General features: G+C 38.0%; 2 protein-coding genes across 2 annotated transcripts; both read right to left on the reverse strand.

Moving 5' to 3' along the window:
• Positions 1-48: 48 nt before the first annotated feature.
• Positions 49-25,805, reverse strand: LOC115428864 (acetylcholinesterase collagenic tail peptide-like). The gene is made up of 18 exons (XM_030148088.1): positions 25,793-25,805; positions 13,155-13,281; positions 12,905-13,014; positions 12,689-12,817; positions 12,391-12,435; positions 12,226-12,252; positions 11,208-11,279; positions 9,976-10,038; positions 9,842-9,868; positions 9,701-9,745; positions 9,378-9,413; positions 9,195-9,275; positions 8,732-8,828; positions 6,680-6,819; positions 6,461-6,580; positions 4,602-4,731; positions 2,835-2,937; positions 49-959 (listed from the first exon to the last, which is right to left on the reverse strand). The coding sequence occupies exons 1-18, from the start codon at positions 25,793-25,795 to the stop codon at positions 890-892; spliced, it is 1,425 nt and encodes a 474-aa protein (XP_030003948.1). The 5' UTR covers positions 25,796-25,805; the 3' UTR covers positions 49-889.
• Positions 16,797-22,552, reverse strand: LOC115428865 (cytochrome c-like). The gene is made up of 3 exons (XM_030148089.1): positions 22,235-22,552; positions 19,671-19,848; positions 16,797-17,600 (listed from the first exon to the last, which is right to left on the reverse strand). Exons 2-3 carry the CDS (start codon positions 19,837-19,839, stop codon positions 17,455-17,457), a joined length of 315 nt encoding a protein of 104 aa, XP_030003949.1. The 5' UTR covers positions 19,840-19,848; positions 22,235-22,552; the 3' UTR covers positions 16,797-17,454.
• Positions 25,806-26,048: the final 243 nt, after the last annotated feature.

The raw sequence follows: 26,048 nt of genomic DNA on the forward strand, positions 1-26,048 counted from the left end.
ATTCCAAAGACCAGAATTTGCTGTGAATATAAATAAACCAGGACAGAGAACCTAAGCACATATTTTTATTAGTCTCCAGTGGATTGTGAAGTTGACATTCATACAGGCAGAATATCCACAAATCATTGTCTTTTCTCAGTTAACATTTGGTGTCATTTACATGTAAATGAGCAGTTTCTTCATGCTGCTGCAATAATCTCATGTATTTTACTCTGCTGATGCTGCAGTATGACATTCATTTTCCTCCTGTCGGGTAATTGGACATTCACTAAAAGAGGGCCACACTTTTTCTAGCACAAAACAGCACTTGGTAAAGATATGGCACATAACTGAAAGTCTGTTGTGCACTGGGACACATTGACATGCTATTACAGAACATTGCACTTCATAAATATATGAGTTGTAATACAGTAAATGGAAATAAACACATTTATACACCTCTGATTTGCATACTACTGTACATATAGTATTGCTGCCTCTCTTAAAGGCATTTCTTTTCTTGTTATTATAAAAGATGTTTACACAGCTTATTTCTGCATTAACAGTCAGCAAGTCATACATATTTTCACTATATAATAAGACACAGTCATTATTAAAATGTTTCCCACTTCGACCAGTGTCCATAACAGTGCTGCAGCCATGTGGGAGTAGCGAGAAGCTGCTCCCTGGGGTCAGTAAAAGAATGCAACCTCCACACTGGACAGTTGATTCAAAGCTGGATCCAATGACATTTCATGGCTCTCAGCGCAAAAATATGCACCTGTTTTGTTCTCTCTGAGTCCACCAGTTATTTTTTGGAGACTTCAGGACAAACTGGAAGTGAAGCCCCATGATCAGAAGGAGGAAGTGCAAAGTTGCAATGCAGCCATTTTTTACCCATTTCTTCAGTTCAGGTGAAATACTTGCACCCAGTGGAATCGATGAGGCAAGAGTCGGTGCATTTGAGGTGCCCAAAGGATCTGCAGAGGACAAATATGTGTTTTATTATTATCTGTGCAACAAACTCCAAAGAGTAAGAAAGAGAGCAGATTTTACTACTTTTTGTTACAGGATAAATCAGTAGTTACACACATATTTAGAATTAAACGTACAAAACACTACACTGTAAAAATACTCCAATACAAGTAAAAGCACAATGTCCTTAAAGTATGAAAGGTAAAAGTAGTTATTTATTTGACTTTTGTTTGTTTTCATATCCAACTAATTCTGTAAAGCCCTGTGAGGCAGCCTTGTTGTGATATAGGGCTCTACAAATAAAATTGAATTTAACTGAATTATTGTGAAAATGACTCAGCAATGTTCCATTAATATATATAGAATTCATGGGATGAACATTTTTATCAAGACAATATTTAAAATTAATGGGAATAGCAGGTCCTACATGCTGAAGATGTGATGTGTCCAGGTATTTACATCCACATAGTGCACAGTATGTGCTGTTTAATTTACAGCAATGCATCATGTTCCACAACATCAACATATGTTTGTCATACTGTCTGACAGAATCTAATAAAAATCTAAAAATGTGTTTTTCTAAAAACTATTTATCTTAGTGATGGTTAATCCTTTGTTTATCATTCAAACATTTGAAATCAACATATTTGGTGGAAATGTAATTGTCACTGGGCGCAATGTTTTTTTTGAATAGAGTAATGTCAAACAAATAAAATGGAGTACATATATAATTTGCCTCTGAGATCTAGTGGAGTAGAAGTTGCATATAACGAAAATACTCAAAGTTCAAACTACCTCAAAAATGTACTTTATACTGGTGAAGTGTTGTATGTGGTACATGATGTTGTAGTATAAATAAAGTAAAATTTAATACTTGGTATAAAGCACTTCCACATTCCACCACTGCCATATAATAAGACAAATGTTCTTCCCAAAAATGTCAGTATTTATAGTATAGTATAGTGTAGTATGCATAGTATGCATTGTATAGCATAGCATAGCATAGCATAGTATAGTATAGTATTGCATAGCATAGTATAGTATAGTACACAGTATGTTATACTATAGGGAACTATACCAGAAATAGTGTGACATTTGGGAAAAAAACATATTATATAAAAACATAATAAACAGCCTTATGAAGATTGACATTAGTGTGTGAAAAATATGAAGCTACAACCAGAAGAAGCTATACTATACTATACTATACTATACTATGCTATGCTATGCAATACTATACTATACTATACTATACTATACTATACTATACTATACTATACTATACTATACTATGTTATGTTATGCAATGCTATGCTGTACTGTACAATAGTATACTATAGTATGCTATGCAATACTATACTATGCTACAGTATATAGTATAACATATATAGTATGACATGCAGCTCGCTCCCCTCTGCCATAAGCACAGATTGAATATAAAGATAACTGATGCAGCACTAGTTCACATCACTACGGAAAGTGAAGCCAAAATCTCAGGTAAGGAAGCTACATCTGACAGACAGCCTTGGTAACACTTGCTCATTACAGTTGTCAGTCACCCATTTTTATCCCCTCTGAAGAGGCTGTGTGCTAACATCTTGTATCATTTTCTAAAGCCTAAAATCAGTGGGAGGTGCAGAGGTCTCACTTCCTCTCAAACCTCTTGAATTACAAGATGCTGAAAGGTCATTATGGAATTTTTGCCAGATGACGCTGAAAAAATATTGCTTGCTGAAGCTTTAATTTGAGTGCCCCATGCAATCAGCAGATGAGGGATATCTGCAGCACAAATATGTTGCTGCATTGAGCTAACTTGGCAGAGCATCTCTGTAAAATGTTGGCTCGTATAGTGTGTGCATCCACTGTGGAAACTGTCATACCCAGGAAGATATGATTTGCAGGTCTGATAACCAAAGTCTTTTCCGTCACACTCCTCCATGCCTTCATGCCGGTAGCCATCTCCACAGTAGGCCCACTTACAGTCTGAGCGATGAAGGGAACGATGAGGTAAACACAGTCGTGGCAAAGGCGACGGAGAGCGAGAGAGAGAGAGAGGGAAGGAGAGAGAGAGAGAGAGAGGGAAGGGAGAGAGAAGACGTTACTAATTGCTTTGGCACTGCGTGTTTCACTGATGCCAATACAGCGTTTTCCTGCTAATTTAATTGAACAGAGGAACAGAGAATGAAAGGATGGCTGAAAGAGAGAGGATGAGATTAATGAAAGATCAAGGAAAGGTTACACAGTGCTCGCTGCTTTCATCCTCTGCCATGTGAGCTCAGACTCAGCGGTGTAGTGTAGTTAGACTCTGTGGGGCATCTCATGAGCAGCTGGATAGAAAACAGCCTGGCTGGTGTGGGGACTGTGAGGCAAAATGGCTAACTGACTATGTATATGGAGAATGGATTTGTTCTTTAAATCAAGAAATTGCATTCATTTTGATCTTCTGGCAATTCTAAATACACATCGGAACACATCTAAGGACTGTATGAGCACATAATGTTCATTCACATACACATACAAGTGGTTTAGCATTCACCTTTGTTATATTTTGATATTCTCTAAAGTATGAACACACAGTTTACAAGCGGTCAGTAGTCACTTTTCCATTGACCCTCAAATTGCTCAAATGTAACTTGCGCATAAAAATTTACCTAATGGAAAAATGACAATTTCGCCAGAAGTCTCATTTTTCAATAAAAGTTTTTGCGCTGGGAGGAGGTGTTTTTTCAGGCATAGTGCAAATAGTATATCATGCAAAACTGCAATGGAAAGACCTTTTTCGCAACTAGAGTCAGGTGAATTTAAAAAACGGTTGCTGATGTGCATTACAGCAAGCGAAGAAGAAGAAACATGTCGTGGTATGCGTGGACACACCAGGAAACACAATCATTTTTTTAATTTAGTGTGAGATAGAGGGGTAATATATAATCATAATGAATATATCTGTAAATCAACACCGTATTTATGTTCGTCACCATGTTTATGGAATGACTTCTCATGTCATCTCACGATAATAAATAAACAAATCATCACATTTGTGATGTAATGGAAAAACCGACATTTCGCACTTCTGTTTTTTCAACATTTAGTAAATACTGGTAAAGTTTTGTGCAGATGTCCAATGGAAAAGCGACTAGTGAAACAATTTTGACTTTGAAAACCTTACACACTTCATAACATGCTGACAATCTGTTTGACACACATTTATTTTGTTTGTGCAGGTCATTTACAAGGGTTTATGAAGTTACAAGTGTTTGCTGAATGCGACATGGCATGCTCACACAAACCTATGGTACTAACTCTAATAAGAAAAGGTCCGGATACAAATACAGAAATCAAACACATGTCTCTTGTGGTTTCATAATCTGATGAAAAATGTTCAGTGCTGAAACTCTTTGGTTTATCCAGGAGGTAATAAAGGATTTTTATTTTGATAATTAGAGTGCCTTGGACTGCTTTTAACTGTTTTTTTTTTTTTAATATTTTACATCTGTGAGACTTCTACAGAAAGGTTCTTACATAAGGGCTCTTACCACAGGGAGGGATAGGCATATCTTAAAACAATATTTAATTTCTTTTGTATATGATGAAAATGTGTTCCTCATTTGTGCTTGTGAACAAGTGAATATAAGAGGCATATAACTTACTGAGACAAGCATCACTGACAATTTGGTTTCCATCGTCACACTCCTCTCCATGTTGGGCCTGCACTTTGCCATCCCCACACACACCGACTCTGTCCGGGACTTTCTCTGTGGACTGGAAGGGCTGGAAGGGCTAGAAAAAATGTAAGAGACCAAGTATTAGCATAACTTTTCAGATATTCTGAGAATGGTCTCACAGAACCAGACCTATTTCCACACTTTGTTAGTGGTAAAGATAGGTCTGGAACAGAGGAAAATAAAGTCAAGCATGTTTGACCAGTTGGTATTTTTTTAACTGAATAACACTTGTCTTGGGCAGTGTTCAGTGCAGGTCACACTTGTAGTGCATTTGCAAAATAGTGAAAAGTTCTTTTGATGGGACATTTGCACCTGATAATTCTAGAAGCAAACCATAGTAATAAAATGACATATTTTATGTTTTTGGTTCAGTTTGTTTGTTTGTTAACACTTTAGCAGCAAAACTGTTGGTTCAGTTCATACTAAATTGGGTTTAAAGATTGCCAGTGACTCAGAATAGATATCATTACATTTTAGGAAAGGTAGGTTTATTTATGATTTAAAAAAAAAATCTTCCCATTTACTTATAGCGGGTGAAATACGTGCGGGGGGCGGGGTTTGTTGTGCCTGGTACCACTTGTTTTTTTAATTTTCCATTGTTTTTATTGCAATTTTTTGTTTTTCATTCAACAAAACAGTGTCTTCAAAAGACTAGACACAAAACAAAACATACACAACAGCTCTTGCATGAGAAATAAATGAATAAATAAAACAAAATAAAAACACAAAAACATAGCTTAATACAGAAGGTGATAGGTCAGACTTACAATGTATGGGAGTCCCATTTAAGAGCATCATTTAAGCGCATAACAGTCCTTTCAATAGAATAGAAGAGAGGTCCAGTCCAATATAGTCCAAAAATGGGTGCCATACTCTGTAGAACTGGTCTACACTGTAGCTGGCACCACTTGTTAAAATTCCACAAATAAAACACCATGTAAACACTATTTTATGGCCAAGGATAAGGGGAAAAAAACATTTTATGTTGTTTACTTGCAGCTCAGAGTTAGATCTTTATGTTGTAAGGAGGACTTTGAAAACACTAACACAGACAGTGGACCGGGGGAAGAGTGCTAAATTGTGGGGTTACTGGAGTAAGTACAATCCATGAACCAATTTACTAATACTGAGCTTTATTTGGTTAAAAGGTTACTTTTTTCACCTGCAATTTTTCTACTAAATGTAATGTCATTCCATCTGATTGTCAAAGCAAGCCGCACATGTGCAGTAGGTACAGTAGCCTCCATCTGATGCAAATAACAAGAGATGTAATCCAATTTATTATGAACCATTAATCAAAAAAGCACAGTGTCACACAGTAGAAAATGTATGCCATTTGGTCCTAATGCAGCTTTAGGTCTGACTCCACTGTCTGTTACACCACTCACCCCATGAAAGGAAGTATCGATAATCAACATCATTGGTTTGGTGACTGGTTTTATGTGGTACCGAGTGGTGACCAAGACAGTTCATTCTAAGGTCAACAACTATTATGCTGTTTTCAAACTAATAGAAATACATTTATCAAACTTATATTCAATTTCTTCAATGACATCCACCTAAATGCTCGTGAATATTACACATGAAACCTTTAAATGCACCTCTTGTACATTCATGTCTGAAATTAGAACTAGGAATTTGCCATATTGTTGCTCTTATATTAAATGCACTGGTTTAAAATCTCGTTGATAAATTACAGCTCCTGTCACTGATAACATGGTGTATAATGTGTATGTTACATTCAGGTTCAGTTCTGCATTTCCTTCCAGCTTATCTGTGTTTACCTGTATGGGCTTCCATCCATCTTTATCTTTGAAGTAGAGCATCCTCTGATCCTTCCTGAAGGCTATTGCGTTGTCTACTTTTAGACGGCCCATCTCTTCTTCACTGTTTACCACAAATATCTGCACATGTTCACATAGAGGATAGTGAATAATAACTGATTCACATTAGATAAATATTCAATGTTGCAACTCAAGCCAATTAATATCAATGGATCTTACAGCAGGGACTCTGTTGAGATTATCCCGTTGGGTGTAGCTTCCATAAGGGGCATTGTTTACTCCAGTAGTGGTGTCACACTCACAGCGGCCTGGTGGACCTGGAAGACCTTTTTCCCCCTTTTCACCCACTAAATAGAGACCTGTAACAAAGACAAGCACCTGATTAACACTATATACACATACTATACTCTTTAAGTGTACAGTTACAGATAGACCACCGGGAGTCTAACAGTCAAAAAAACAAAAACGACGTAGTTTGATGTCATCATGCAGTAGTGTGGGATGATGGGAGTTATTGTTTTTACTACTATTACCAACGAGAATCTGTTACACGAGAAAAAGACCTCAGCTCTAAAATTAAGCCAGAGCATTAGCATGTGACAGTTGTAATACCACTGATGGCCACTGGGGTTGGTTCCCATACAATTACATTGAACTTTATTTAAAAAATAGGACCAATGGCCCTGTAGCTTACCGGCCAAATTAAAAGCTTTGGGAAATGTATCCAGATGCCATTTATTATCACCCAGTTGTGTGTATTTATTATATTACAGAAATAGCCCATGTTTTGGTCATATTCCAATCAGATTTGTAAAAAATTCAAATTCCAACTTGATATCATTGATACTTTCTGATTTATTGTATCAATCCACTTCCTATCTGTTATAATGAGAACATTTTTCAAAGTCGCACCAAATCCAGAATCAGATCCGGATCGAAATAATTTTACTAACTTTTGTTGACATCATTATAAAGAAGCTGTATACCAAGTTTGAAGTCAATCGGAATTGTAGTTTCAGAGAAGAAGACGATTGAAATTTTTGTAACGGATGACAACAGGCGACGACGCATGACGACAATAGCTTACGGCCTGTCGGTCAGACAGCTAAAACTACACAGTTGGTATTTTTTCCAACAAATTAAAATAAACACATTTTTGTCTCAGCAAGAAGGTCCTTGGTTCGATTCCAACTCCAGGGACCTTTCTGTGTGGAATTTACATGTTCTCCCCATGTTTGTGTGGGTTCTCTCCAGGTGCTTCCTCCCACCATCCAAAAACATGCACTGATAGGTTAGTTGGTTAATCTGGATTGCCCAAAGGTGTGAATATGAGATTGACTGATTGTTCGTCTCTATATGTCAGCTCTGCGATGAAGTGGCGACACGTCCAGGGTGTACCCCACCTTTGCCCATTGGTAGCTGAGATAGGCTCCAGCACCCCCATGACCCTCTCGAGGATAAAGTGGTTCAGAAGATGACTGACTGACATTTTGGTCGCACAGACAGCTCCACCGCTGTTGCACTTAATAGGTTCTATGGTCTTCTATGACCATAAACTGACTGGTTATTATGCAGTGGTTGATGAAATTTACCATTTAACCAAGAGAGTAAGCTAGCATTTACCATTAGTTCACACATGACTCCTCAGGCTCCCATAGGTCTGCCCATTTAGTCTAAATATGGTCACTTCTGACTCAAAAATAGCAATTCAGAAACCAGTCCATGATGTCAGGGTTCCTCTGTCCACAAATTCTATTCTGTCTATTTACAGAAGAGGTAATCTATTAAACTCGACATTCAACGATCTGTATTCATTCTATGTAGCATGTTAGCCAACATTAGTCGATATAATTCAATGACGTCTTTAGATAATTCAGTTTATCTTCAAATTACAATTAGTGCAACTGATCACATTAGCTCACTAACTGAGTCAGTGGTCACACATCAATATTGAAATATACCAATAAATTTCTTCTCCACTCGATTACTCAAAATGACCATGCAAAAACAACAACAGCAGAAAAATATAGTGTGGGTGAGATTAACCCTAATTCTGTTGTACTTTTTACCCATGATATGATTGACAAGCGACGTAATGAAACAGACGATTACATTGAATATAATAACAGATTTCTCTCAAATAGAATATTTTCAGAAGCACAAATTAACAGAATATTACTAAAACTATTACACTTTCACATAGTAAATACATTTTAACTCAATGTTGATTGTGTATGATTATGTTACAGGCTTAATGCTTGTGTGAGCTACCTGAGGCTGGAGGACCAGGTGGCCCAGGGTGGCCATTTGGACCCGGAGGTCCTGGGGGACCCATGACTCCTGCAGCTCCAGTCTGACCTTTCATCCCCTGCACAAATGAAGCAGTACTGTGTGTTAGAAAATACACTGACACACCAGAGGTGACCTATACGCCACTGCCACTTGTGCATAGCTGTGATAATCTACCGTGTGTGTGTGTGTGTGTGTGTGTGTTTGCATATAAATGTGTAGAGTGAGAAGATCTAGTGTAAGATGCCACAGCCCTTGTGGATATCTATACTTAGCTGGAAGTAAAACTCGAGTAACTGAATTAGACAGAGAACGGACATAGCTCAGACTTCACAGAAGGAGGAGAGAAGTGTCACTACTTTACGCCGGAATTAATATAGGTGTGTGGAAGCCATGTCAGGATGTGGCTTCAAATCGGATGTATAGCCTTCCTTTTTTTCCACACCTGTTTGCCTCTCTTTCCTGGCCGTCCAGTAGGTCCTCTCTTCCCTGGGACTCCGGGCCCCCCTTTTGGTCCTTGCTCCCCCTGTTAGTGGACGACAGATGTGGAGTCATCAGTGAAAATTTTTATTTCAAAAGTCTTTTTTCAAAGTCGCCTACATTTAATAATTTTCCTAATAATTCTTACCTTCTGTCCAAGCATTCCAGGCAAACCAATGGAGCCCTGAAGAGAGACAAAACCACCCATGTAGTTCATGTTTTATAGCAAACAAGACCAGAATTAGGTCCTTAGATAGAGAGCTTTAAATACTAAATCCTAAAAAGAAATGGCACATTAAGTACAATGGACTGCAACCATTACTTGAGGAAAGTGCTTGTCACGGCCCAGTTAAATGATTAAGCCTCTATAACGCAGTATAAGCTGAAGCACTTATATTCAAAGCCAAGCATATTTGGGCTCTGTTCCACCACAGAGCTCTTATCAATGAGAAAATACATCTGTCAACCAACCTTGTCACCTTTTGTTCCTGCTGTACCCGGGTCGCCATGAAAGCCCTGCCAACAAAGATGAAAAAATGAAGAAATTGAAGTGATAAAAATATTAAAGGTTAACAAAGGTAAACAGATACTATGGATGTGATTAGCACTTACCTTCTCTCCTTTATAGCCAGGCAAACCCTACCAGAAAAGAATGTCCCAGCAGGTTAGACAGGAAACAACCAAGTAGTGGGAATAAGAACTACAAATACTCTGCATTCTGATGGTTTGGTGAATGTGGGACTAACTTTTGTTCCAGGTGGTCCCCTGAGTCCTGGTAGTCCCATTAATCCTGGATCACCTTTGTCACCCTGACAAGAACCAAAGCTGTTATACGATGTTGCCATACACATTTACTGACACACACAGGCATGAGAGCTGCATTCATTATGAAGCTGTGTTAAAGATGCACTACACTGTGCACTATTTGTTCATTGTTTGATCAAATTCTGCAATATTTTTTCTTCTTCACGTATACAGACATTACAATAAGTAACAAACAACTATCACAATACAATTTAATATTCTGATAATTACATTTATGGCAATATTTTTGTTACTGTTTAACATTTTTCCTTTTTGTTTATACTGCAGTATGCAAGATCATGCATATCATCATGAATTTTTTTGTGGCTTCAGTGGTTTGTGGTTTTACTCAAGCCTATTTTGACGATGAGACATCATTCTATCACTATAATTGTCTTCAATATTCTGCCTCTAGATTTTGGAAATGTTCTGTTGTTTTTGTTCTGATCATAATGAACAGTTGAAAGCCACGAATAACTGTCTGGTTTCTTCACTGTTTAGACAGGACCAAAAAACTGCCTTTAAACGTGAAAGAAATAATGACTTCACATTTATCAGGATTTTTATTATTATTTATTTTTATTCATTATCGTGCATCCCCTGACCCTAACTGTAATGTATTACATGTGAGAGTCTATGTTTCTTATGATGGGTAACATATTATGATAGTATCATATTGGGGGATACTTTGTAGAGGTCGACCGATATGGGTTTGTCTAAGGCTGATGCCTATGGCGATTTTTTAAAATTTGGTCAGGCGATGGCCGATATCTACAGGCAATTTTTGAGGCCGATATCTGAGGCTGATTTTTTTTTTTTGTTTTTTTTTGTAACCGTAAAATACAGTTGAAACACTCAGAAAATTAAGATTTTTATACAGCAATACACATGAAATTATTAATACACATACACATAGTACTCTTTTAACATTTATTGAACTTCAAGTACTGCCCACACAGGTGCCTGATCAAATATCTTATAACATTTTTACAACTGATCAAATATTGGCTTTCAAAAAAAAAAAAAAGAAAAAAAAATGAAGGCTGATGGCCAATATTGAAAAAAAAGTTTACCTCTAGTACTTTGGAATTTCCACTCCTGTTTTATAGAATGCCACAGTATTTAGCAGTTATTCTGTTTCTGTTCGTACATAGTGAAAAAACATGGCATTTACCTTGGGTCCCTCAGAACCAGGCCAACCTGGAAGTCCTTGTTTCCCTGGAAGTCCTGGGGCTCCTGTCCGACCCTGCAGCAGCACAATGTTTTTGTATAACCTCATGGAACCTGAAATTCTTTCATGCATTAGCTACTTTTTCATCATGAACAAACTTTGAAAGAAATCTTAAGCTCTAATTATACAGTATATGTAACATATAACTGTAGAGGAAGTTAAAAAGGAGAACAACTAAATGTGCAAACCCAATAAGAACCAGAGACAATCAAGACAAAGAAAGAGGATAAAAGCTAGTGTGCAAAGTTTTAAGAATGCCACAGAGATTTGTTAGTGAAGAGAAGTAAAGCCTTAACAAGCCTTGGTCTGGTGCCAGTTCCCCGGAAGCCGGAGAGCCAAATATATTACACAACAGCTTAGCATGTCTGTGACACCTTGACGAGTATCCCAGAGCTGATGCCATGCTAGCGGTGTGCTCTCATTTAGCTGGCTGTCATTAAAACAGCAGCCTGTAGAGACACCGTGGACCTGCTGCTATGTAGAGTAATTTATCACAGAGAGCAAAAGCACTTAGGGAGATTAAAGTGCAGAAGTGGATGCTGGAAAGCCTGGATCAGCAGGACTGGAGTCCAGTGCGAAGGCTAATGGAGCCAAGCCAAGGAAAGGTGGGGAGAAAGAGAGAAGAGACGAAGAAACAGAGGAGAAGGAAAGACGAGGGACCGATAGAGGGCTGAGGAGTGGGAGGGTAACGGGAGACGTCCAGAGATGTGATCAAGCTTTGTTACATGGTTAGAATGTCCACCGAACCTAATGTGGCATGACCCATTTAGCAACTGCAGAGGATATTCTGAGCACATCAATAGGCAAATCACATCACAGAGATTGAGGACACGTAGAGGGGACGACAACGGAGGCAGAGAGAGATGGACAAATCCAGATCCCATTATTCCAAGGACATGTGAGATGGACCAGTGAGAGGGAGAGATGAGCGAGGGAATGCAGGATGGGTGGAGTGGCTCACCTTTGACCCAGGACGTCCAATTTCTCCCTGGAGGAGGACAAATGAGGGGAGAGAAGATGGAGCGTTCATTAGAGCAGAGAGGAACACAAGGACATGGACAAATACATCTGTAGAAAACTATATTATAGACGCATCTCAAAACTACAAACCATGAAAAATACAAACCTTCTCCCCCTTTGGTCCTCTTATGCCCGGTAACCCACTGTGGCCCTGGAAATGGCACCAAAGTTATATATAGCTTACACATCCCAATTGAACATGACACATTAATGAGAAAATCAATACTAAAAAGGTTTTTTTTTTTTTTTTTTTTTAGATTTCATGCTTGTTTAACTATATTTCCATCCACTGTCCTAAATGGCAGAATAATGATGGATGTTCTGTGATGTCATTTAAAGCTGCTTTTGTCTAATGTGAGATCTCTATGCCAGTGATTTCATTTCGTTACAAAGGAGAGCCTTACCTCTGGACCGGGTGGCCCTTGAGGTCCTGGAGGTCCAGCTGGACACCCTGGGACCTCAGGTTTTTCTTTTTCCTGCTCTTCCTCTTCTACTGCAGGGTAAACACTCGGCTCTAACAATCCACTGTCCTCCTACGAACACAGACATACAAAATCCAAGTGTGTTTTTCTGCGAATGAGAGTGTTTTTGTGCATTAAAACATGATGATGAACACCTACAGGACTGCCCCGCTTCCAGAGCTGAGGCGGCGGAGGAAAGAGCGGCGGCGGAGGTGGAGACATGAGACAGCAGGGGTCAAACCTCAAAGGCTCATTCAGCATCCTGAGAGCTGCAAGGAGGACAGAAGTAATGCATACAACAACCACACAGGTGCAGGATATGTGCAGAATGTACCCCCAGAGTTATGTAACAGCCCTAATGAGGGTATGCACAGATTTTGGAACATCTAACCCAGTTTTTTCATCTTACCTGAGTGGGGTGTGAGGATGCTGTCCAAGTAAGAGTGGTGGGATAGAGCCCATGCAGGACACATGAGGATATGGAAGGACACTGCGATGTGAAGGAGGCCCATCCTGCTGGTTTTACTCACACAACACTGACACACAAACACAGACACTGTATCACTGCTGCTGCTGCTGCTGCTGCTGCCTGGACTAAAATGCACCACTGCCAGCTGTCACTCTGCCTTTCTTGAGGGTGTCACAATCCAATCACCCCCTCACTTCAGTCCTCTCTCCTCATAGGATGATAAACTTATAGTAGCTCAACACTGCAGCAGATGCACAACCACCGCTGTAATTCCAGACCAGCCGTGCACCAAACCCCCTCAGTGAGCCAGAATTAGACCAGAGGGAGGCCACTCGTTGACAGGACTCATAACAATAATAACAAACACACATGCAATGGAGGTGACTGGTAGTAGTAGTAGTAAAAATCAGACTTGGAAAGCGTAAAAATAATCGAAAATAAACGGCACCACGTGTAATTTTGCCCAAAAAACAGGCTGCTCGGTTGAGTCTGATCCAACATACAGGCTGTTTGCAGGGTCTGTCTGATATGCGTTAGATACTAGGAATGTCATTTAGGGTTTAGACGCAGAAGATCTCCTTACCTTTCACTTGTAGACGCGCAGTGTGCTCCGGTGCGTCCTCTTTAATCCGCGGTGCGCACACTCTGGGGCTCCTTTGACATTTGGTCGGACTCCAGCCAATGTGGACCACTAATAAATCTGATCCACTTATCGACCCGCTGCTTTTTTTTTACCCCCCCCTCCGTCCGGGTCAATAACAACACAATTGTGGTAAGAGGTGGTGGTGTGTGTGTGTGTGTGTGTGTGTGTGTGTGTGTGTGTGTATGTGGGGGGGGGGGCTTCCCTTCTACCGGTGGATGGAGGCAGCTGAATGGAGCTGAGGCAGAGGTAAGAGGCTCAGTCCAGGCCGGTCTGGGTCCAGATCACACACCACTGATGGCTCAGTCCACTTCAGTTCCGTCTGCTGAATGACCACACAGCTCTGACACCTGCAGGGTGCATGCGCTGGTTTGGCACGTTTCATACTGGTGTGGACTGACTCCTCAACTGTGCAATGGCGCTATCTGCTGGAGACTTCACCGACACTGACAGAAATAATGCGATTAATCAATATGGCATAAACTTACATAACTTCCTCTTCCATTATTGATGTATTATTACCTCCGCCAAGGAGGTTATGTTGTTGCCGGTGTTGGTTTGTCTGTCTGTCTGTTTGTTTGTGTCCGTGTGCAAGATAACTCAAAAAAGTTATGGACGGATTTGGATGAAAATTTCAGAAAATGTTGATACTGGCACAAGGAACAAATGAATAAATTTTGGTGGTGATGGGGGGGGGGGGGGGGCAGATCTGCCTTGGCGGAGGTCTGCGCTCTCCGAGTGCTTTTCTAGTTTAAAGATGACATGATGGTGAGTGGAACCAATATACCTACTAGTAGAAGAAATACATTAATCCTGCTTTTTCCAAATTTAGAGTCAGGACCAAGGGCGTAACTTTGGGTTGAACATGGGGGTGGGGGTTATCTCTCCGCCTATGTATGTATGTATGTATGTATGTATGTATATATGTATGTATGTATGTATTTATTTATTTATTTATTTATTAACACACCGAATCGTGTACTTTTGTAAAAGGACTATGCTAATTTGGTGTTCCTGCATTAGAAATACATTATGATACTTTTACTGTGATTTTCTTAGCTCCAGCTGTGTACTAGGTGATTTATGCCACAATGACACTAGTTAATTCTTATTATGTGTTTAACCCTTTCATGCACACTGGTCACTACAGTGGACAGTTGTTCAAAAGTGTTCTCTTGTATATTCATGGATTTTGTTGTTTTAGTTCCATATCAGCAAACACAGTGGACGCTTATGCATCATCCCATACACTGCAATTCATACCATTTCTGTAACTTTGTTGTTCTAGATAAACCTGATCTGCAGTAAGATGTTTGAGAGTAAAAAAAACTGCTAATTGTTATTAGACTGTAATTAACAGGTTTTTTTTTTTTTTTTTTTTTTTTCATATTATCTCCATGCAGGTATGTTAAAATGTGAGAAAACATCAGATTAGCAGCATTAAAAATGTTTTTATTTCATAGTTTTCACACAGTATATCAGTAAATACATGTTTCTTTGGTTCTAAAACTAAATGCATGGTGTCCAGCTGAGTGGACATTTTTGTAATTCCATAAAAATAGGCAAACAAAAATCAATAGAATTATTATTTTTATGCCTAAAGAGGGATAAAAACACTCAGGAAAAAAAATCATGATTAAGGTTCTCATAATTCATGCATGAAAGGGTTAAGCACTACTAGCTATCAAGACCTTTGCTACTTCCATTCAGTTGATATGAGTTTGCGTGTGTTCATTAAGAGCACTTAACTTTAAGGATTAATCAGTTGCATCACTGTATTTTCACAAATAAACTATACAAAGCAAATGCTTTATATGGACAATTCAAGCTTCCCTAAGTGATGAAAATACAGCTTTCCAAAATGATTGTAAACAAGGACAGGCCCACGTGTCTTTGACATTGTCGTTTTAGCCCTGACATCTCAGCAAGGTGCATTAATTCAATATAGTTATGATATTAATGTTGTCTTTAATTATGAATCAGACACAAACATTCTGCTTTCCTTAAACCAGTGGTTCCCTACCTTTTTTGGCTTGTGACCCCATTTTAATATCACAAATTTCTGGCAACCCCAGACATTCAAAATTGAGACTTTTTTTTTTTTGCTAAAATTAATTAGTTTTTGATCATGTAATAGTTTGCTATATGTTGCAAATAAACATTATTGATGACATTTAATCTATATAATGGATATCATTATGGACGGAGGCAGAAAAGCCAGGTGTAGATTACTGCACAAAGTGAGAATTTGATTTTCCTTGGTCAGGATATGTACAGTCAGTCCAGCTTGGATTTACAAGGCTGACAATTAATACTGAACAAACAAGAACTCAAACTATGAATTATGAAAGAGCTGCAGCATCTGAAACTGACCACAATGAACATTTGAAAGATAAACAGAACCACAGTGCTTCAGTTTCAGCTTCAGTTTGTCATGTCTTTTATGTATTGTGATTGTCTCTGTCAACTCACCATGTATTTTTATTAGTAAGTTTTTGTTTTTATTTTTATCAATTACTAAAAATTTCAGGCAACCCCATTTGAATTCCAGGTGACCCCACGTGGGGTCCCAAGCTTGAAAAACGCTGCCTTAATCAGTCTGCTTCTGCCAGTGAAATCTGTACCAATATCTTTTACACTCATAGGGTTTCTAAGTATAAAAGTGAAAAAGAATGTAAAAAGTGGAGGTGCTCCAGGAACTGCATGATGCCAGATCCCCCCGGCCACATCTGGCCCATGTATCTGAAACATAAAAACACCACAAAAACTATCCTCTTGTAGTTTTCCCCCCATGACTGGGGAGAGGATATTTTCTTGTATCTGTCTTCTGTTGAGGAAAGAGAAAGTCCACACCCAACTAACAAAGCAGAACAGGGGAACAGCTTTTATACGTTAAATGAATGAGTCTTTTCAGACTGACAGGAAACAATAAAACCACACAGTGAGAAGAAATGGACAGATATTTATTTGTGCATAGTTTCACTTAAGGAATTCACTTAAACATGTCATATCCAAACAGGTTAGTGAGTATTTCAAGTACATTACACAAGAATGGCTGTGTAACTGAGTGGAAAGTTACACTGTTCTGTGTCTAAAAAAAAAGGTAATATAAAAAAAGAATGGATTCAAAGCAATCATTTTAAGGTACAACTTAAACACGGTAAGAAATAATAAAATATATAACATAGAATCAGAAACAGCAGAAAAATGAACAATGTTCCCAATCCCCACATTGAAATAAGGTTCAATTATTTAGCTGAAAGGAAACAGCAACTTTGTGCGCAATAAGTCAAAATAATGTGCAAAGCTCAAAGTTTGGAACTTTTTAGAAAATCCCCACAAAACTCGGCCACTTTAAGAGGCCTTAGAAATAATATAAAAAATACCTGGAAAGCCCACAAGTTGACTCATAGGATAATTAAAAGCAGTTTCCCACACATAAAAAAAACCATGTGGCAGCAGGGGTGTACTGCAACAAAATGCACCCGTTCATATAAATAACATCTGATATGAGCTCAAAACAAGAGAGAACATATTCCGGTGATTTTCTATGACAGTATCACCTTTTTATCCACGGCTACAGTATGTGTGGTGTGTACATTAGGAGGTGGAGTCCTTCAAATAGGCTATAAGATCCTGCTTTTCCTTTTTCTTTTTGATTCCAGAGAATACCATCTTGGTTCCAGGGATGTATTTCTTGGGGTTTGTAAGGTAGACCATCAAGGTCTCCTCGTTCCATATAATACCTAAAAAAATGAAAACAAAGAGATGTCTTAGGGTTTAACGTGTTATTTTATTGACCTAACTAATTTGTCAAAAATATGTTCAGATGGCAGCCCCTCTGTAGGTTTTATTGTCATATTTTAGGTGCAGAGCTCAGACTTGGAGCTGTACTGACTTGTTGGAAACAAGAATGCAAAAGATACAGGTTCATTCTCAGCTCTGAAACTGTGAGTACTTCTACCTTTTTAAAAACACTGAGACTGAGTGAAACATTTTGTCAGGTGTTTTATGCTATTAGGTGGAGCAAGGCAGTACAGTATAATGCAAAGTACACTACAAAAACTTCAATAAAACAAGTCTTAATTTAGGTAGAATGGGCTCTATGCAAAGCCCCACTACTTCCTGAAGTTAAACCAGCTCCTTTATTTCCTATCTTTCATTATTGGACACACTGATTAATCCAGGTGTGTCTGCTACTTCTTGTTATGACTGCTGATTAATTAGACACACCTAGATTAATCAGTGTGTCTAATAATGAAAGACAGGATTTCAAATAAAGGAGCCACCTGAAGTTCAGGAAGTAGTGGGGCTGTGCATAGAGCCCATTAGGTTTTTTGTTTTGGAGGGATAGACCCATTAGAGCAAGGATGTCAAACATGCGGCCCATGGTCCAGAACCGCAAAAGAGTCCAATCCGGCCCCTGGCATGAATTTATGAAAACTACACTGAAGATATTAACAATCAATAGTGTCACCGTCATTTTAGTTCAGGGGCCACCTACAGCCCAATTCAACCTCAAGTGGGTCGAACCAAATTACATGGAAATGTTTAAATTTACAAACTATTTTTTCATAAAAAAAAAAATAGTAATAACAAGAATAAACTAGAAAAGCACTCTGAGAGCGCAGACCTCCACCAAGGCAGATCAGTGCCCCCCCTCAACCACCACCAAAATTTTATCATTTGTTCCTTGTGCCAGTATCAACATTTCCTGAAATTTTCATCCAAGTCCGTCCATAACTTTTTGAGTTATCATGCACATGGACAGACAGACAGACAGACCAACGCCAGCAAAAACATAACTTCCTTGGCGGAGGTAATAAGAGCAACCTGAAATGTCTTAATTTGAACAATATTCTGCCTGTTACTAAATGTGTATTTATAGATCCACTGTGATCTGTAAATTGTAATGCACATACTTAAATGAGAAGCTGAGGCATAATTTGGTTAAAATTGCACTTATTCCTCTTTAACTCACTGTATTTATATTAATTTAAAGAAATTTGATTATCGTACTTGTGTGAATTATTATGTATTTAAAGACACTTATCATTATTTAAAAGTTACTGATAACATGAAATGATTTGTATCACCTGTCACGTGATTTTGTAATTAGTGCCCTTTATAAACAGCTGTGTGTCATGATCTGTCCCATGTCTGATGAAGGGCTGTGGCCCCAAACGTCTCTACTTATGGTGAATAAAATTCTTTGGGAGCTCACAGGTTGTGCAGACCTTATCTGATTCTTTCATACTATGTGGATGTAAACATTTTCATAATATAAGTTTATTTTTTTCACGAAAACATAGAGAAAACTTTGGAGTTGTCATTATTTAAAAGTTAACATGTTATTATTTTACTGGTCTGGCCCACTTGAGATCATATTGTGTAGAAATTGGCCCCTGAACTAACATGAGTTTGACACCCTGCAGTAGAGGTGGCTGCTGCTTTTCTTGCCTTCACTTGATGCATTCATTCTATTTCTGAAAATCTTCAGTCTTGAGAGGATTGCAGGGATGCTGGAGCTTACCCCAGCTGCCAGCAGGTGTATCATCACCTATATTTACATATAGAAATGAACAACCATGCACTCACATTCACACCTACAGATGCTTTAGCTTGACCAGTCAACCTATTATGGTGCGTGTCTTTGGAACACCTAGAGAGAACCTACACAGACATGGAAAAAACATGCACATCCCATAAACAGACAGGCCCAGAGCTGGGATCGAACCCAGGACCTTTGTGCTGTGCAGTAACAGCCCCCCTCTGTGTTACTTTTATATAAATGCAGGACTTCCTCTAATACCTACCCTTTTCGATGTTAGCCTTTGTGTAGGAGTATCCAGGGGCCTGTCCGGTCTTTCTCCCAAACAGACCCCACAGGTTGGGTCCCACCTTGTGCCTCCCTCCTTCTTCCACTGTGTGACACTGGGCACATTTCTTTACAAATGTAGCTTTCCCTTTTTTGATGTCCCCCATGACCAGCAACTAAGAGGAGAGATGGAAACATGGACAATGTAATGACTATTAATCAGACTTTTCTGGACAGTGACACTGTGGTCAAACACTGGACAGATTTCAGACACTCCCACAGAACACAATAGACTTCTGAACTTTTTCTCATTGTTTAACCCATAAAGACCCAGTGCTACTTTTGTTTCAGTTCCCAAATGATTTTTTTCTCTATTTTTACTAGTGCTGTCAAACGATTAAAATGTTTAATCAGATTAATCACAAGGTTTCTGTGGATTCATTTTGATTAATCATGAGTAAATACAATTCATTTTTTTATCTACATTAACCGTGTTTCATTTTACATGAGCAAACAGACTCAAGATGAAGGGAATATCTATGCACTTAATGTGTTTGTCACAAGTTGGGCGACGCATTAGCTGAAGTGCTAGCAGAATCAAAGCTTCACATTAATGTGGTATTTTAAACTGGAAGTGCTTCGGTGAAAAAAAAAACTCCTTCCTGCAGAGTGTGTATAATACTTTATGTCAGTCGACTGCTCCATCTTGGCTTTTTTGTAATGTACTCATATTTTCCATCCAAAGGGCCAACGTGCTGTTTAGTGTCTTCCATCTTTATGGGTTGGTTCTGCTGCCTGGCACTACTGGATCAACTGCCAATTTGCGCAAGTGGGGTGCTAACGCTACTTGGACAAACTGCCCGAAATCTGTTGGCAGAGACGTTCAGAGTCATTCTGTGCTGCAGCTGGGTTAACTGCGTAAATTTTTAAAATCAGATTAATCATGATGATGGATTAATCTGCATTAACATGTTAATTTTGAAAGCCATAATTTTTACGTTTCATAAGTGATTTATCACCATTTATTCTAATATTATATTCAGTATTTTGTATTTTCAAGTAAAAATTGGGTATTTTCCTATATTTAATTAACTGATCATGTAGACAGTTCATAAAAGCTTGGATTAAAGTTGAGGGTTATTATTATCAAAAATAGAGAAAATTGAAGAAAAAGTGACATTTGAAGTAAAATCTATCATTAACTGAACATAAACCAAGCATTTCCATCCACTGTCATTGATCCAACTCCATGGATTTTACTGGTGAATCAATGTTGTAGAAGATGACGGTGTTTCCACGGTAACTATGAAGCCCCTCAACGTCCAAATAGGTCACATCTGATGACCATGAAAAGATGACCAACTGCATTTTACACCTATTATTTTCACATATTGATAGAATTAGTGGATCAACAGGTATTCAACAGTTTACATCAGTATATGCTTTAGGTCGGCAGTGGCTGTTTGGGTCTTTATGGGTTAAAATTTGTCTATTGTTAAGAAAAAATACGGTATATACATACAAGTACGTATGTGGATTAGTGTGTATGGATACATATATGTACATGTATGTATTTTGTGTGGGTGTGTGTTCTGGGTAAGTGTGTACATGGAAGTACATGTGTGTCAGTATGCAGATAGATAGTGACGTATGTTTTTATAATCTGCTAATTCTGGGTTGGGCCTATTTGTGTAACATATCGTTTGCCTCATTGCATAATTGCCGGAGTCGTATTTTTGGGCAAATTGTGATATCTGTGTAACTTTATTCTCCTAACACTGATAATTCCTTTTTCATCATTGGCTATGACATGAAAAAAAATATGACTTAGACAGTTATGCTATGAGGCTAACAATGTGTTTTATATACTATGTAAACTTGTTTTGAAATAAATAAAGGTCTTTAAAAGAAAGAAAGATGGAAAAGATGGGAAAAGAGGTGTTACCAGAATCAGTTAATTGAAGATTTATCTTTGCTTAATTCAAGCCAAAAAATCTGCCAATGGAACAAGTGAAAGTTATCTTGGTAAGATTTCTTGAAATAAGATTTTCAAGATCTATTGTCTAAAAATACATTATTGTATCTCACTGAAAAGTTACTCTTTAGGTGATTATGTCTCATTTTAATTAAGTGTGATGAGATATTTTGACTAGAAATGACAAAAATACACTTGGTAAGATTTAGATTTTTCCCAGTGTGGGCATTTTTGACTCTTTTGCTGCAGACCTAACACTTACATAATCCACCCAGAAACTTCCGGATTGTGTAAACACACAGCATTAACTCCTGAATTGTCCTGAATTATCTGGTGCAGGAAGGAATAAGAAGAAGCCCTGTCTAGAAGCTTGTCTGAAGCTGATGTTTGTTGTTTCTTCACTTATGTGGATGAACTAACTGTGTTTACAGACAGTATTTATATAATTAACCATCAGCTACTTAAACTGCTCCACTAGAAAAACACAAAACAACACTGTTAATGGAAGTGCTGGTCCTGGTGGATGTGTGAAGGTGTTCTTTTTCATCCATCAGGACTCAGTAAACAGACTGTCCAGGTAAACTTACCTGTCCTGACGGGTCTGTAGATCTGCCTCCAGAGGAAAATACTAAAGTCTTCAACACTTCTGATCTGTTCCAGGCTGATGTTTGTTAACCTTCACTGTCTATTAGTCTAAATAACTTTAACCTGGTGGTTTGAGGAGTCCCGATCGTGTTTTTTAGGAGGGAACGGCGGATAAAACGCCCCATGACGACGCAGCTATGTGAGCCACACCCACCCAGAACCAGAGCCCCAGCCCGGCAGTGAAGCCCAGCCTGTGGGTCTGGATTCTGCAGGCATCTGAGGACACACGGTGGGTTGGGTTACGCAATCCCAATAATAAGAACCAGGGATCACAACTGCACAACAAGTTTCTTCTGCAGATCTGATACTGGCTCTGACACTGGGGCCATGTCTGACTCCCAGAACCCAAAACCTGTCTGTGACTGACCTGAATGGAATGCACCCCCTATTACACCTGAGCTCTGTGTCAGCTTTCATTTTTTTTCTATTTCCTGGATACTTTGCCTGTCACTGTTTAGGTTTTGGTGTAAAAAAAATAAATAAATGAACATCTCCCAACTTGTCTTTTGAGTTAAGAAAATAATCTGTTTATGTTCTCTACTGGTTTGACTGGTTTGTATCCTGTACATTAGTTTAGGAACCCCAGCAAAACAATGTCTTTTTAACTTGGTGTTTGTCTCCCTCTAATGGTCAGTTTACAGATCTACAGTGTAAACATCTGCCTAAAAAACAAATTATAGAGTAGGTTTAAAGCACTGAAATATTAATGAATGAATTAATATATTAATTGGTATTTTTAAGGTAATCAAATTTATCACTTTAATATTTAAGGTAATAATGTTATTGTCACAAGAAATGTTTCACTTGTGTTGTCAGAAATGTAGTTTACAAGTTTGGATTAACAAAATTTTTCACAAAAATGAATTTACAGATCTACAGAAATAAATATTAGAAATTAAAATATAATTTTGCTACCATACAATGTCTATTACTGTTTACAAAGACTATATTTTGGACACTTTTTTTAAAAACAGAAACTACAATTTAGTCATCAAAATATCATTAAATTTCATTTAATTATCAGTTATTAATTTTAAATGGTTGAAATCGTGACTCTAAAGTGAGTAAAATAAACACTTTTTTTTTTTTTTTTACTCTTTCTGCTTTAAAGTCTAATCGTTACTGTTTAGTTTTTGTTGTGAATTTGGTCAAAACTACATGAAGTAAATATTGGAATAATTTCTTGACCTTTTGTAATTACTAATTCACCACAGACTCCATTTTTTCAGTGTACTTCATAACATCTGCTAAAACTAACTCTATTAGTTGGAAGTATACTGGTATTATTTGAAAGAAGCAAAACTATAAATCATTTATGTACATATTTCATACATATGTGTGTTAAAAGGAAACTAGAGTAGTTAATTTACTTTTATTTAATTATTAATTATTTTAGCTTAGGTTTTTTAGGTGACTTATTTGTGATATATCTTGAAGGGTATTGGAATTTTCTGTCAGTGATTTAATGGTTCAGGCTTTACAGAGTTAAAGACTGACTCTGGACACCGCTCTATGCTGCACCGTTGAACAGTGTAGTCATTTAGTTTAGTAGTCTTATTCCTGCTATAGTTGCCCGGCTTTCTTGCCTAGATTTTCCCTATAGTGGGTTTGTTATTTTGGTACATTCTAATGTTAGTGATTCCACCTGCTCCCTACTGGGCCCCTGTAACCTGTGTTCCTGTATTGAGTATTTAGTTTGTGACTTCTACCTCACTTCCGGCTGTGGTCCTATGTTTTCAGTTGTAGTCTGTAACCTGTATAGTTCTTGTACAATAAAAGTACCTTTTTACCTTTTGTTTGTCGTGTCTGTTACCCTGCAATTGAGCCTTATCAAGTCATCCGTAACACAATGTCCCAGTCATGTGGTTCTAGTGTTTTCAGAAGAATCTCAACCATCATACAGTATGTGGTCCATAAACACAAAGAACTATAATTACATCGATCAGCCATAACATTATGACCACTGACAGGAAAAGTGGTATAATATTGATTAAGTCATTACAATGGGACCTGTCACTGTGTTGGGTATATTAACCAGCAAGTGAACACGCAGTCCTTGAAAAGTTGATGTGTTGGAAACAGCAAAATGAGAAACATCAGGAATCTCCACTCTTCAGGGGTCTGCTGCTAACATCTTGGTCCAGACACCATAGTACACCTTCAGCGGTCTGGTAAAGTCCAGGCCATGGGTCAGAGCTGGTTTTGTGGGAAAAGACCTGTGGACCTACACAATTTTAGACAGGTGGTAATATCCCTTTATTGAGCAAGTGACTATTTTTTGGTATTTTCATTAAAACATTAAATGTGGGGCCAATCCCATGCCTCAGTGAGGTCATGTTGGTTTTATAACATACAGTCATTCAGAGAGATTTTATAGACATTTTGAAGCTATAAATGGTAAATATGTGTGTTTTTTGTGAGTTTATGACCATATAATGGTTGTTTTATTGCATGTGTTTACTTTTTAGCAAGTGCTGCTCGGGTGTTTTATGGCAAGAGGAGGGAGACTGTTGTCATGCCAACTGATGAGGAGGTAGATGACGATGTCCAATAACACACTAAGGTTGAAATTTTGAATTTCAGAGTATTTCAATGAGTGCCCTTAAAAGGGTTAATGTTCTGCTTCCATAGATACTTGATTAGTTCAGGTTTTTTTTTTTTTTTTTTTTGTTAGATACGAACCACTTTACACAGGAAGTGAATTAGAAGATCTGGAGTTGCTTTGACCCAGTGATTTGTCCTTCAAGAATTCTGCACTGTCAAAGTTGCTCAGATCCCTATTCTTGCCTGTTTTGCTGTTTCTATCACATCAACTTCGAAGGCTAAATGTTCACTTGTGGCCTAATATATCCCACCCACTGAGAGGTCTTATTGGAAGGTCGGTACATATTAACCCATAAAGAGCCAAACAGCCACCACCGACCAAAAACATCAACTGATGTAAAATGTTTAATACCTGGTGATCCGCTAATCCTATCAATACATGCAAATAATTGGTATAAAATGCAGTTTGTCATCTTTTCATGGTCATCAGATATGACCCATTTGGGTGTTCAGAGGCTCCGTAGTTACCATGGAAACACCGTCATCTTCTACAACATTGATTCACCAGTAAAACCCACGGAGTTGGATCAGTGACAGTGGATAAATACACTGGGTTTCTGTTCAATTAGTGATATATTTTGCTGAGTAAGTCACGTTTTGTTCAGTTTTCTCTGATTTGATATAATAACCACTGAATTTACTCTGAACTTTTATAGACATTTACATGATCAGTGACTTAAATATAAGAAAATACATGATTTACACACACACAAAAAAAACAAACTAAAATTAAAGAGGATAATATTAGAATAAATGATGATAAATCACTTAGGAAAGGTTAAATATAGAGAAAATTTAATTTGGGAACTGACACAAAAGTAGCACTGGGTCTTAATGGGTTAAAGTGACTATTTGGTTATATAGTAGGAGGGATGTGAGAAAACATGAACATAAACCATTCACTTGAAACCTTTATTTTTAAGGAACTGATTGATCCAAACATTTAATCGTATCTGCACACACCTTTACAGTATAAATGCTGTATATTTATATTTACATTATTATTATCTCACATCGTTTCAAGGGTTTTTCGTGCATCTTCACTTCTTCTTTCTAAAGTTGAAAACGTCATCCCTGTAGGAGACAAATACACCGTGTGAAATACATAATCAAACCGAAACTGGGAATTTAAGGCAAATGTGATATGATGGA

This window comes from Sphaeramia orbicularis, chromosome 11, assembly GCF_902148855.1.
Source record: "Sphaeramia orbicularis chromosome 11, fSphaOr1.1, whole genome shotgun sequence".
Classification (NCBI taxonomy): domain Eukaryota; kingdom Metazoa; phylum Chordata; class Actinopteri; order Kurtiformes; family Apogonidae; genus Sphaeramia; species Sphaeramia orbicularis.

What these genes read in the sequence shown, in the direction of transcription:
- LOC115428865 (XM_030148089.1), bottom strand. Translation starts at nt 19,839, where the DNA reads ATGGGGGACATCAAAAAAGGGAAAGCTACATTTGTAAAGAAATGTGCC. An exon ending in AAAGGCTAACATCGAAAAGG is followed by an intron (nt 17,601 to 19,670) that starts GTAGGTATTAGA and finishes TCATTTTTTTAG; the next exon opens with GTATTATATGGAACGAGGAG.
- LOC115428864 (XM_030148088.1), bottom strand. An exon ending in CTGGTTCTGAGGGACCCAAG is followed by an intron (nt 10,039 to 11,207) that starts GTAAATGCCATG and finishes GGTTCTTGTCAG; the next exon opens with GGTGACAAAGGTGATCCAGG. An exon ending in GGGGACCACCTGGAACAAAA is followed by an intron (nt 9,869 to 9,975) that starts GTTAGTCCCACA and finishes CTTTTCTGGTAG; the next exon opens with GGTTTGCCTGGCTATAAAGG.